Source organism: Zerene cesonia, unplaced genomic scaffold (genome assembly GCF_012273895.1).
Source record: "Zerene cesonia ecotype Mississippi unplaced genomic scaffold, Zerene_cesonia_1.1 Zces_u014, whole genome shotgun sequence".
Classification (NCBI taxonomy): domain Eukaryota; kingdom Metazoa; phylum Arthropoda; class Insecta; order Lepidoptera; family Pieridae; genus Zerene; species Zerene cesonia.
Genome location: NW_024045144.1, coordinates 172,082 through 187,037, shown reverse-complemented (window position 1 = coordinate 187,037; position 14,956 = coordinate 172,082). Strand labels below are relative to the sequence as shown.

At 36.3% G+C, this 14,956-nt stretch overlaps 2 protein-coding genes across 5 annotated transcripts in view; one reads left to right on the top strand and one right to left on the bottom strand.

The window, feature by feature from the left end:
• Positions 1-12,883, bottom strand: part of LOC119839385 (cilia- and flagella-associated protein 410) — a 35,260-nt gene extending 22,377 nt beyond the window's left edge. The window contains exon 1 of one of the 4 annotated variants that reach the window (XM_038365657.1): positions 12,661-12,883. In XM_038365657.1, coding sequence (XP_038221585.1) covers positions 12,661-12,740 — 80 coding nt within the window. In that variant the 5' untranslated portion in view covers positions 12,741-12,883. The remainder of the gene's footprint in view (positions 1-12,660) is intronic. The other 3 variants (XM_038365656.1, XM_038365654.1, XM_038365655.1) reach the window with 3 other exon arrangements.
• A 280-nt stretch (positions 12,884-13,163) lies between these two features.
• LOC119839383 (vacuolar protein sorting-associated protein 53 homolog) overlaps positions 13,164-14,956 on the top strand; it is an 11,836-nt gene continuing 10,043 nt past the window's right edge. Inside the window, exons 1-3 of the mRNA XM_038365652.1 lie at positions 13,164-13,367; positions 13,478-13,684; positions 14,648-14,866. Of these exons, the coding sequence (XP_038221580.1) occupies positions 13,245-13,367; positions 13,478-13,684; positions 14,648-14,866 (549 nt within the window). The 5' untranslated portion in view covers positions 13,164-13,244. The remainder of the gene's footprint in view (positions 13,368-13,477; positions 13,685-14,647; positions 14,867-14,956) is intronic.

Genomic DNA, 14,956 nt, shown 5'->3' with positions numbered 1-14,956 from the left:
TAAAGTCGATAAAACATAACTTCGTAGCATAAATAAAGTCGCTTTCTGCCGTCTGGGTGTCTGTATGCTTGCTGTGTGCTAGCTTGAAAATTACTCAACTGATTATGGGCTTTTTAATAGATTGGGTGATTGAAGAGGAAGGTTCATATGTGCATATGTATCTTGTATTTCACCCGTGCGAAGCCGGCGCGGGTCGCTAGTAACATATATATGAGAATTTAATACAGTTCACTCTAATCAATCCTCACTGTACTCCGTGTTTTAAGTAATGATTATCAACCATTAGTAATCAACTAATTTTAAATATAAGTTTTCAGCGAAAATGCTAGCAATGTTAAACCTTATAACCTTCGTTATACGACACATATTCTCATCAATATTGACTACATTTTCCAGCTAAATGTCACGTTAATACCCCGAAGGCATGACACGTTAGCGACCTTGCTGCAATTGGTTAGTCGCATACGATTGTGCGAGTTCTTGCAAGTGGGCCGGCCGACCACAATGGGTCATCGATAATAACCAACCTGAGTCACGGCTAACTCTGCTTTTATATCACATAGCTTAAAGCAAATAATTAAACAAAAACACTGTCTATAATTACCGTAGTAGTGAGGTGAGTCAGTTAGAGAGGATTTAGACGACCTATTTACACAAACACCTCCGCATTCTGTCTGGACTCGCGCCAGCAGCTAGGAGTTTGTGACCTGCGCTGCGTCAGCAAGATACTAGTTAGGACATTACGATCAACTAGCTATAGCATGCGGATTCACGTGATATAAAGAAACAGTACAGTCTAAAAAGCTGTGGTTGCTCGGCGGTGAAGACTTCATATATACGTCAATCCTACTATCGTCCTATTATCTTATACCTTTAAACGAGCAATTCTTGTATATATATATATATATATATATATATATATATATATATATATACAATTGGAATCTCGGAATCGGCTAGAACGATGTTCATGAAATTTAGTATGTAGAGGGTTTCGGGGCCGATAAATCGATCTAGCTAGGAATCTTTTTTAGAAAATGTCATATTCGTGGTTTATTCGTGTTTTTTTTTTCTTGACATCTATTGGTGAATAATAGTACTATTTAGCTTCGTAGATAGCTGGACAACTGAAATAACACTTTTTATACCGATATTCCTATGGGATACGGACTTACGCGGTTTCAACCGCGGGTCACAGCTAGTTATATTATTATAAACGCTAAAGGTTATAATTATGAACGGATGGACGGATATTCGTTACTCTTTCACGCGAAACAGCTTATCGTATCTGCATGAAATTTGGCACAGAGATAGATTACAGTCAGGATTAGCACGTAGCCTATTTACCCGGGTACCACGCGAGCGACACCGCGAGTTACAGCTAGTATACAGTATTAACGGGCTAGTATAGGGATCGCTTCGCTCGCCCCGCTTATAAGACTACTAGCTGCGCCCCGCGCTTTCACCCGCGTAAGTCCGTATCCCGTAGGAATATCGGGATAAAAAGTTGCCTATATGTTATTCCAGTGGTCCAGCTGTCTACGTACCAAATTTCATAGCAATCGGTTCAGTGGTTTTTGCGTGAAAGAGCAACAAACACACACGCATCCTTTCAAACTTTCGCATTTATAATATTAGTAGGTTATACGAGTATGTACCTCCCTTACTACAATCATACATCATATAAAAATACACAGACACACACACGACACCGAAAGACATTTGACTTACCACACACATGAATATCATATCTTATTGGACAAGACCTCAAAAGGTCATTAACACCGCGTCCCCTTCACACAACAAGCTCGCCTATTAAATATAGATCAGTAAGTAATCTTGCCCTACTTTGATTCAATGATTGACGGCTCCTACGGCGCCGAGCGGGCTGGCCTGGAAGTGCGCCAACCGAAAATTGACTCGCCACTCGTGAGCTAACGAAAACAACGCTGTAGCACCAATAATGAGGTTTCGGATGGGCTTACAGTTACGCGAGTGTCGATATGTATATGTATATGACGAAAACTGTTTCTTATACGTCTTATACGTTAATCGTAATCCGAGGGGTTGTTTGTCACTATTCCTTCGACAAGACCGTGATAGTAATTTGTGATTCTCGCTATATCTATACTAGTATTATAAAGATAAAAGTTAAAGAATTTGTTTGTGTGTTTGAACGCACTAATTTCAGAAACTACTGGTCCGATTTGAAAAATACTTTCAGTGTTAGATAGCCCATTTATTGAGGAAAGCTATGGGCTATATATGTAACACGGGTGAAGCCGGGGCGGACCGCTTATATTTAATAAGAACAGTTCCATGTAAATAAATTTATTACACAAACCAGTATTTAATCAAGAACATAAGAAAAGCTTTGTTAAAAACAAATCGACTCCAAGGACGAATCAATGACCTAGGGTGTCCAACCTAAGCTAACCCACCTTTACAACATAATAGTGTTAGTATTGTTATCCTGTAGCGTACATTGGTTTGTACATTTGCTTAGGAAGTTTCTAGAATAGTTACTATATTATAATTTAACTCGATACACAGAATCAAGAACAACTTCGATTTCATTCCAGCCTTCCGTGCCTCGATCAAATCGCAATTCTCAAAGGTCAAGTTAAGAACCCTCGACACTGAAGAGTGAGGCTGAGATCAGTGATGAAAGGAAGTGAAAAGCGAAAAGCGACTACTCCAGTGTCGAAATCCTACTAATATTATAAATGCGAAAGATTGTATGGATGTATGTGTGTTTGTTGCTCATACACGCTAAAAATTCCTGAAACGATTGCAATGAAATTTGGTACGTAGCTAGACCAATGGAATAACATATAGACAATATTTTATCCCGGGATACGGACTTACGCGGGTCAAACCGCGGGGCGCAGCTAGTGTATTAATAATCTCGATCTGTCTATACCCTACCGTCAAGAAAAGAATTTTTTCTTTGTATGTACCTAGTCTTTAAAGTGCCAAAGATATCGTAATAATAATATTTTAGTGAGGAAATAAATCATTTTAAGAGATAACAAATCTTAGCAACAAATCAACCGACAAATATACGCGTAATTATTCGAATGCAATCCGTTTTTTAAATAAAACACAATCAACAATACCATATAACTAGTTTTCTACACAACTTCACTTCCATATATACACAATTCAATTAAACTTCCAAAGAAAAACCCTTTTTCATATCACCATAACCACTTGAAGGCACCATTTGAAGGCACTAATCTCAGGAACTACACTAGTCAGATTTGAAAAATTCTTTCAGTGTTAGATCGCCCATTTATTGAGGTATAGCCTTCCTCAATAAATGGGCTATCTAACATGTACCAAGGGCGAAGCCGGGGCGGACCGCTAGTATAAGAATATAAGAACCTAGACGTATAACTTCATAGTATAAAACAAAGTCACTTTCGCTGATCTATGTCCCTATGTATGCTTAAATCTTTTAAGCGACGCAACGGATTTTGATGGGGCTTTTTTTAATAGATAGAGTGAGTCAACAGGAAAATTTGTATGTGTAATAACATCTATTAAACTACTCTGAATTAAACGCTTGCGAAGCCGCGGGCAAAAGATAGTATTATATAAAATTATATAATACATCTTATAGTAATATATATCCCTACATATATATTACAATAAAATAATAACTACAAATTTTAAATCACGCACGCGTCCCTTACGCGTGTCCCGATCTGTCATTATCTGAACATGAAGTATGTAACTCGGGCTTGTTCCTCCAGCCTCCCCTTGCTTCCCGCTCTATTTCCCGTATAAACGTATTCGCTGAACGACTGTCTGGATTATTAGCCTGTGCCATATATGTGTAGGTAGCCAACATCGTCACGACAATCGGCAGTCGCATTGCATTGTTTGTTTTTTGTTCAAGTGTCGGCGTTCTCACGGAGCCATTCCGCTATGCGATACTCGACACCCGTTACCAACGTGTGACCTTAATGCTAGTGTTATATGCTTTTATAACTTGCGCTCTATATATCAATACATAGTAGATATCAAAGTCGCTTACTAATTACTTAACAGATTTTGATACCCCTTCAAAATCTGTTATTTTTAAATAGATAGCGTGATTTAAGAGGAAGGTGTATGTACATAATAACATCCATTTAATATCAACGAATAAAGCACGTGCGAAGCCGCGGGCAAAAGCTAGTAATTTATATATCATATTAAACCTGAGAGAGACAGAAAAAAATATCTTGCTGATGTGAACTCACAACGTAAAGCTCACTGCTACTGTTTAAAGATGAAAAAATTCACTTACTTTCGCAATAGAAATTCCGCATTCAACCCCGTCAGTTTTGAAGCTGAATCGATAATATTTATTTGACACCTAGCGAAGTAGACACTGGTCAATAAGGCGCCGAAAATGTCAGGATTTAACTATGTTGAATCATTGAATCGAGATAAAATTATCCAAACTCTCTCGCTTACACTGGACATTGGCGGAGTTCCTTAATTAGATCGAGCCAGAAAAAAAGAGAAAAAATTTATGCTCTATATTAGTTGCTATACTGGTGTAGATTCTATTCAGGTGTTTTAATGCGAACGGAATGCAAAAACATATTCTCCGCTCCGCTCCGCTTTAAAAATCTGCAATTGATATAAATGGTTTCACCAGGTTTTTTTTTGGTAGTCGAGCACGCTTCGGCACGAAACGAACCGCCCCCGGACCACACCCCACCCCTCACTGATTGGTACACCTCTGACCACCGACGCCACGTTCAAACATTCACAAACTCAAGTTAATTGTATTCAACGCATAATCACATTAAGGACAGACTACATTAATTTCATGCTAAATTATTTATACACTAATATTATAGACATAGACATAGACATACATTTATTCACACTCAAATACACACACAACAACTAACAAAAAAGACAAAACACTGAACATTATGTAACAGGAAATAAGAAAAAAAACATAAACACAGACACGACAATGTAAAAAGAAAAGAAATAACATAAAATATAGAGGTTTGTTTTTTGTATGTTTGTAACGTTTTCAAGCGAAAACCAGTGGACTGATTTCAAAAATTCTTTCACAATTAGAAAGCTGCAAGTTTACTGAGCTAAATATATACATTGGCTTTATATATGTACAACGGGCAGAGTCGGGGCGAACAGCTAGTCAAATATAATTTGACATGGAACTAGACTTGTCCTTCGGCTTTACCTGAGTTAAGTAAAACTTTCTAATGATATAATATAATTTAATTTTTCACATCATACGAGTAGTACTTTATTACACCCGTATAAACCATTTCTCTGGTCAAGCAGCTTAATAGCTCATAACATTGTATTATTTAGAACTAGGCGCTCGTCCCGGCTCCACCCGGAATGCAAGATTCGAGTTTTATCTCAAGGGAGCATATAATCGGGATAAAACAGTATCTTATAACCCAAGTCAGCTCATACCCTGTCTGTATACCAAATTTCATCACAATCCGTTCAGTAGTTTCAGCGTGATTGACGGACAAACATCTAAAAAACAAACTTTGCCAATTATAATGTTAATGTGACAATGTTATAAACGAATGGGAAATTCTTTGAATAATATCTCAAAATCTCATAATCATGTACTCCATCGGCAAAATCATTGATTTTTTAGCGGCCCCAGTAAGCGAATTTTAAATCATTTATTAAACTCATTTAACCATTTACAAATAGAACTCGAGCCAGCCAGTCAGTAAGCACAATCCTCCACTAATGTTACTACTACTCTGACTATGAAGATCGCTCCGTCGTCACCGCTCCGAGACGCGAGCAGATGACCTCAAAGAACGCGACTTGCGAACAGCTTGTCAACTCATATAATTCACAATTTCCTGTGAAATTTGATTCGATACTAGAATGAATGGATTGAGCTCGTAATTCCAAACATTTCAGCGAACTGAACTGAACTCTTATTTTATCGACGCCTTTGCTTGCTGGGCAGGTGGGCCACTTGATGTTCAGTGATAATCACCGCCCGTGATGTTATTTATTACATTAAAGATTTTTGAACGTTTTACAATTAAAGAAAAAAAAATGATTAGGATATTTTGCCAACTACCCCTGTTCCCAATAACCCTGATTGACCCTACAAGCACAAGATACAGTAGCCACTTAATGTTTTATGTGCGTAAAACTCACAATAAAACCCATATAGGTAGGCATCCAGGTACACAATTGGCCCGTGACCGTGACAGCCAAGCCCGAGGTCACGCACGCCCCATTAGCTGATACGGTCATTGTCTTCGAAACCATTGTTAGTTATGACTGATCATTTAACACACAGGCCTGATGTCCATACGATGAGATACACGAAGTTATATATTAAAGTCGTATATGCTACAGCTAAGCTTTTAGATACTTATATAGGTACGTTAGTCAATAGCTAAGTACATAGAAGTGCTAAAATGGGTAAAGATTTTTCTGTGTTATTGTATAAAATAAGCTCTGAATCTACGCGTTTTATCGAAGTCGATTAAAACTGGTTAAAAGCGAAAAATACAAAGCAGCGCCATAATTTAATAATTGCACGAGAGAAAATATCGCGAAATAACGTAGAAATAATAAACGAAATAATCACAAGGTACTCCGATATCCAAGAATTCACAACGCAAATGCGTCGTGAAGTCTGAAGGTCGGCTTTGTTTGCTTACTAGATTCCATACCGCTGTCACAAAACACAGCACTGATGTTTATAAATGAATATAATATATAAATATAGACATAGAAGAAAGTTCTAGTTGGTCGAGAGTTTGTAAGAAAACTCTTTCGAACTGCTTGAATGATTCTAATGGAAATTTTGTGGTCGATTTTTATCTGTCTGTAGCATCGTAGCTCACAAACGGATAGACCGATTTCGATGCGGCTTGTATCATTTGAAAGCCTGTTTTCTTGCGGTGGTTCCTAGCTAGTCAAAGATGGCGGCTGCCACAAAATGTCGGATTAAACATACTTTTTGTTAAACTAACATTGTCTCATAATCCTTTTTGTAAAATGTGTAAGTATGTTAGTGGCTATATTTGTGCTTAATGTTTCTTATCTCATATCTGATTCGTGTCAGATTGTATAGTTGGTACAAACTTTAAACCACTTAAACGTAAAACACCCTAAAACTTACGTTTGCGTCAAAGCCGGTAGTCCTTATAAGGGCAATAATTTTTTCTCTACGCACATACAATGTGATATACTACGTATATTATAGTCTATTAGTCATAATATTAATTAATCTTCTCTAACTCAAACGTTTATTCTCTCAACAAGACTTCCTACAGAAGCACTAATGAATATTCAAGTACATAATTTAATATCCACCACAGGACATCTTCAGATAGCACTTTCCACAGAGAAGAGCGGGCAAGAAACTGCAGTTCCTCTATTAAAATAACGTCAATTTTGGAGGAATAATGTCCCCCGTTTATTGGAAATCATTAAATCGGTAGCAGAGAAGCTGGAACGCTTCAAGCAAGCCATAGAATAAAAAAAGGGTGTGTGTGCGATTCACACACGATAGAAGTGAAACTTCAGTAAATCGACAAAAGAATGAGATGAATATATAACAAAGGTAGGATAATTACATAGTTTATTTGTTTAACAAAGAGGAGAGACCGATAATGTAAAACAGTATGTATATTTCTGTTTCATTCTTTGCCGGCTTTATTCTACACATTTTTGTATTTGTGTCTCTTACCTGTCGTTTCTTCCGTTGCATCAGGTTTGAAATCACAGCGATTCTTAAGAAATTTCACTTCAACAAGTACAAAATCAAGTGACGTCGGAGTTAGCTGGAGCTGGCAAACGTATCGACCAGCGCGCAGTATGCTACACTTGCAATTGGTTGAGTTTATGATGTACCTAGAGAATATTTTATAGTCTCCTGTACGTGGACAGTTACAGCGCTGATTGACTTTATTTGGCAAAGGTTGGATCAGGGTTAAACACTAAACAAATATGCAACGAATCACGTGACACCCAAGCAGAAGCAGTCGCGGGCGCATAGTTACACCTCGAAATGTAAACATGCCACATACTTCAATACTCTTTAAAGCAGCAAGCTAGTGCTAACAATTTGTCTATAAATCCTTCATCAACCGGTGGTCCATGCGTCACCTAGAGCAGACTGTTTACACAGCCCCAATTAGTATGCGTGACGCGTCGCATCCTACATTATGTTTACGTAACGTATTATGTAATGAACGATGCACCATTTTATGGAATTTTACAAAAAAAATATAATCATAAACACAAAAGGTTGTTTTTTTTATTTATCTTGTGATAACACGATTCTGGGATATTAGCCGAGTTTGCCCTAAATGTGGTAAGTATTTAAGATGTTATTGGTTATATGAGTTACGAGTATTCACAATAACTAACGATATGCACTAAAACAAACGCATGTAAATCACGAAGAAGCGATGCGTGCGCACTTTTAATAAACCATGGCCAAAAAAATGAATTTTATAGTCTGTTTATATGATTAACTAGTTGCGCCCCGCGGTTTCACCCGCGTAAGTCCGTATCCCGTAGGAATATCGGGATAAAAGTTACCTATATGTTATTCCAGTTGTCCAGCTGTCTACGTACCAAATTTCATTGCAATCGGTTCTGTAGTTTTTACGTGAAAGAGCAACAAACACACACACATCCTTACAAACTTTCGCATTTATAATATTAGTAGGATAGTAGGAGTAGGATGTCAACGGCTTATCTCAAACAACGCGGCACATATGTAACGTTAAAAAATAATAACAGAATGAGTTAATAAAACCTGCATAACTTACTAAAAGTGCTCATACATTTGTGACGATTGCCTGCAGCGTAATAAAACTCATATTAAATTTCAGAAGAAGAATTATTCATTGCAATTAAAGATACGATTGCATCGGAAAGCTAAATCGACTTACTGCCAAGGCTGAAAAAAATTAGGTTGCATCCTGAATTGGATACAGAAATACCCCTTAACGAAAACAAGCCTTTCAGAGAACAAGAAAAACACGTAAAAATTATCAGAATTGCTAAAACATTACTCGTTGGTGCACGAAAGAAACTAGCTCTGAAACCTCTATTTAAAAATGGATGTAACAAGAAATTAAATGCATTAAACTCGAGAATCACTAATCACTAAGTGAGCATTAAAAATTATATAATTATGTACATTCACAGACTTTCTAACTCAAAACAGCTTGGTCGCTATTCACCTTTCGTTTTATTGTCAGTTAATTAATTAAATAGCGTTATTTCTACGAATCACCTGTACATAATTATAAGAAAACTGTGCATTTCGTTTACTAAAGCCAAGTTTAAAGAAGAGAGGATTAATTTATTTCTATTCATGTAATACACTTGCAATCAAGGATTTTTCAAAACTTTAATATAAAAAGATTTTTTTGGACGTTAGATTTGCTTAAGAAAATGTAAGTGTATACAAAATAAAAAAACAGTGTCCTAAGGTGAGTTATCTATGAGATTCTTTTGCAAAGAGAAAAGGGAAAGATCGCAAGATAAGATATGGTATAATAACATATACATAGTTATATGCGATAAAACAACATGTTTTGATATGATATGCAAGGTCAAGACCAAGTTGCAATACGCGGCAATAAATAATAATGGTTAATACCTAAACTAATAAATAAATAACATGTTCGAAATTTGAATAAGACAAAACTCTTGTTGTCTTATTCCAATTTCGAAGAAGTTAACTTTTTTTTTCAACCGCCACCCCAAAAACGAAGGAGGTTCTCAATTCGAAATAATTTTTATTTTGGGTTACGGAACTACGTCGATCTTCAATTGACGTGATTCTCTTTGTTTGATAGGAGATTGCTGTCGTTCACTCCCATTTTAGAATTCGGCAAAAATAATGTAGATCTAAATTATTTGTACTGTGATTTTAACTTCTTTATATTGCTTAAATATTTATAAAGAATGAAAAAAAAAACGATCATGAGACGGGATTCGAACCGCCGTCTTTCGCCGAACTCTCGGCCGACCATTTATAATACTTTTAATAGCATTAACCTAAAATCAAATGACTTGAGGTTATTATTAGTTAGTTGGCACAAGTCCGTATATTCATTATTTAAATATTGATCTGAAAAAGACTCATTTCCATTAGAAGTTTTAAAAATCCTTCATTCAGCAAACAAAAGACAAATGATGACTAAATATATTTCGTTTTTAATCCAATCCGAACACTTTCTCATATACCTTACATACATACTACACTGAAGAACTAAACGTACTTAATTAAAGAAAAAAGCTTTAAAAATTAATTATAATGAGCATTCACAAATAACATAAAGCCCCATTCCTCACAGGTTATTCCTTCCCACACATCGTGATAAATATACAAAGAATGTGAAGGTTTCATTGTATGTATGTATATCTACATTTATAAATATCACATATTATAAAGAGGAAACTTTTGTAATTTTGTATGTTTGTAACGTTTTCACGCAAAAATCACTGGATCAATTTCAAAAATTCTTTCACCATTTCAAAGCTGCTACTTCATTCAGTGTGATAGGCTATATATTATATATCACAAGCGAAACCGGGGCGAACAGTATATATATATATATATATATATCTCTTGTGTGCATGTTGACTCCTGCTCAACGGCTAAATTGATTATAATGATACTTTGTTAGGCTCTCCCCTGGTTGTTTCGAGAATGGTTTAGACTAACAATTCGAAGGCGAGCGAAGCCGCGGGCAAGTGCCATTACGTATCTAAAATTTTCGTTTCATAGTATCACAAAACTCCACCAAACAGTATGACCGGCTTAATATGAGTCCCATAGCTGTTGCCTGCAGCTAAACGATAGTCTTAATAGATTGTCATAGTGCAAACTTTCATCCCCTATTTTATGCTTTTGGGGGTAGAATATTGAAATACTTTCTTAGCGATGGTATAATATCTATATGTTAATTATTTTAATGTCCCTTTTTACTTTTGGAACGAAGTCCCTTATTGCGCGTTGTGAAATAACCCTCTTTCACAATGTGTGACATTAATTTTAAATGCGAATTATAAATATTAACACAATGCAATGGTGTATCGTAAAACCAATAATAACAATTATCGTTATTACAATAAAAACCAACCACAAAGCAATTAGCTTGCAATGTAATACCAGTTACACTTGACCTTGTATTTATATTATACCACTAGACGCTCGTCCCAGCTCCGCCCAGATATCAAGATTCCTGTTTTATCCCAAAGGAGCATTTAATTGGGCTTAAAAGAATTCTACCATCCATGTCATCTTATTCCCTGTATGTATAATAAAATTTCATCGAAATCAATTAAGTACTTTCAGTGTAATTGACGGGCAAACATTCAAACTTCCACATCTATAACATTAGTGTGATTAATACAATACTTGACCTATGGAATATAAAGACAATTCCTGCTAAAATAATTTTACGAATGGGAAAGTAACTCTGACAAGACTAAGACAAGACACACTTGTCTCTTCTTTATGCCTAAATCATTGAACCAATTTCAGGACAGGGGAAAGAGAATGCAGGTTAATCCCAGAAATTCAGAATCCGGTTGTCTGTTACAACTGGAGAAAAATAAAAAAACCTAAATAGTGAACAAAAATGACACAAAAATCTAAGAATATCATTTCCTTTCTCTATGTGGGGAAAGCTTCTGGTGGAAAACTTCTAATTCATAAAAACAGGTAGCTAATTTTGGAGGACAAACAAACATTGTAACGCAAGTATTTTATATGTAAAAAGTATTATATAGATAGCAGAATGGAACGATATTAAGTCAAACTTGTTATTCACTCCACAGCAGGAGTGGGTAGGCTTCATCTTACCTTATTTGGTGCACAAGCTGTAAATACAACTCAAATGGAATTGATGTAACTGAATATGGAATTGTAATCATTTAAATTACTGTTTTGAATGCAACTTTATCAATGATATTGGTAATTATGGCCGAGGGTGACCAAAAATTATATAGCTTTGTAAGATAGCATCAAATTAGATAAAAGAGGTGATTAACCTTGATAAGAAAAGGTGTTCCTATGTCCTTATTAGATATTTTAAGTACTTTTTAAAATATTTATTCTACTAAGTCTATGTTCCTAGAGTCATATAACACAATAGATAGCTGGTTTTTAAGTATGTATCTACAAGGTAATAATAACTCATGATTTAAAATTATATAATTACACTATCTGCTTGAAATAATTTAGCAAACAGCTGCTGAAAATTAATCGTATAATATAAATCATTAAGACAATAATGAAATATAACATCCATATCCAATTAAAACAACTGTCTATTATATACCTTGCAATCATATTCTTATTGGAACAACCTTTACAGATCACTATCTACCTAATTCCACGCAATATAACGTATATAATCCATATTTCGACATGCTCATGATAAAAGATAATGCGATAATTAAATTATCAAACTTGAGACCAAGTTTACAGTTAGGAAATATAACAATGAAAATCAGCTGTTCGTGGGTACTTGTAGGCATTTCTCGAATTATTTGATTTCCGATTCTCACATAAAAGGTGGGTGAACGAACGCGAGGTCAGGTGCGGAACGAATCCACGCAGGCCCTATCTCCTACCCTGACTCAGTCTTCCGTACTTACCAACAATTCAACTTCTTTATAGCAGATAAGTCCGACTGCTTTGATCTAGCGATCACCATCTCCTCCGTTAATCTCGCCATTCTGCACTACACAACACAGCACTTTGTTATAAACAAACAATAAAACACTTATTCAAATCGGAGAGAGGTTGCGGCCGCTCATCATAGCGTAAACACATCAATACATAACAAAATCCTAGAAAAAACTGAAGTTAAAGTGAAGGAATGAGGAAACTCAGAAAACAATAGACATTAGACGATCACTTCACTTTAATCAAGTGTCATTTGTCAAATAATTTGAGACAGATCAAACTATGTTTAGAAATTACACGATTAATGTAAAAAATATGAAAAAAACATTGTATTGCATTTGAAGTGCTTAAAAATCATAAAAGTGTCAAATAAATATTAGATAGAAATTAATTTAAATGCATATGGATTTTTAAGTCGTTAGTATTGTAAATTTAAAATGAATGACAGATGACATTTTCAGTTGTCACAGGGACTTGTATTTGTCACCCGTATTGTTGATTTGTTGTGCTGTAATTTATTTTCTAAATTAAACTGAATGAATTGTTTATAAAAATGGATGCAAACGACGTTGATGACAAGGACAGTGGTCCTGAAGTTCAATTGAATTTCCCGGCCTCGGTAATGAGCAGAATCGAAGAGTTAATGGGAGGAACTGAACAGTTCGACAGTGACGAAGTAAGTCTGTTTTTGGTTCACATCCTTTACAGATTACCTTACTCACAACAAAATAATAAGTCAAGGTACATTATACATCACATTCACGAGCTTTAAACAACACTTTACAGTTCGACGCCGTGTCTTACATCAACCGAGTGTTTCCAACAGAGCAGTCTCTATCAGGTGTAGAAACTGCGGCGGCGAGGTGCGAGTTTCGTCTCGCGGCGGTACAGCACGACATACGACGGCTGGTGCGTGCGCAACATGACCAGAGGATAGCTGGCCATCAGGCCCTGCTGGAGGCACAGAAATGTATAGCTGAATTGGCTTTACAGGTATGATTTCTAAATCTTGATAGATACTTCTCTGTCGATCTAGATGTCTAGATCTGAAAGGGAAGGTAAATGCAATGGACATGGATAAGAAGCACTTTGAATTCTCAAAATACAAAAGAAAAAATATACACCACCATTTCAGAGTGTAGTTTTCAAATACATACAGTTATTTTACAATTTGTGACCTATTATTTGTGCTCATCATCAACATAAAATGTAGGAACTCCAATCAATTAGCCTCCATCTGCATGATTTTTTATGGCAAAATTGATGCTATCGATTTGAGCGATGTTGTGTAAATTTTTTTTGCCAAAAAATACTGCTGCAGGCACAAGCTCTTCGCAATCCCGCCTGCTCACACTTCACTCACAAGGATAACCCAGAATGTGATCTGTTTGCGGATAGATGGAGATCATTGTTGTCGGCATGTCTGAGCTTCTGTGAAAGTTACATCTAATGAAATGTCTTTATGTAGCATATAACTGAATGTCAGTAATTCATCATCATTATCACTTCAGCCTATCCCCGTCCACTGCTGGACGTAGGCCTCTCCCAGAGCACTCCACTTCTCTCTCTCTTCAGCATACCACATCTACCCTATGTCATAATCATAATCATATTTCATAATCTAAGACTTCAAATCTTAAATAATCGACAGTGGGCAGCAGCATTGCCGATTAAATTAAGTCTCTTTCTGCGGCACCACCACCAGCACGGCTTGCCCAGCGCGGTGACTGGGGCATATCCTCCCAGATATAATCATAATTGTAATTATGTAATGTGTTTAATTGTAATGGTGTCATACATATTTCTTATAAAATGAAATGATGGTACATAATGTAAAAATTGATAGTTAATAATTAATGTTATTGGTGTAAAACCGTCTTAATTGTAAATAAATAAATATATATATAAAAACATACAAAAAAAAACAAGAAAATTTTTATGCCTACCCTCAACCAGGTAACTGATATAAACAAGAAAGCGGAACGCAGTGAGAGCATGGTCCGCGAGATCACATCGGAGATCAAGCAGCTAGACTGCGCCAAGTGGAACCTCACTGCGGCCATCACGGCGCTTAACCACCTGCACATGCTCGCCGGCGGCGCGGCGTCGCTGCGCGCGCTGGCGCAGAACAGACAGTACAAGGAGCTAGTGTTGCCGCTGCAAGCTATTATGGAGGTGGGGTTTTTAGAAACGTCTGTAAAGCTAGAAAGGTCAAGTCGGCAGAATCACTCGAATTATATCTCAAAATTTAGTGCTCATTTAGTG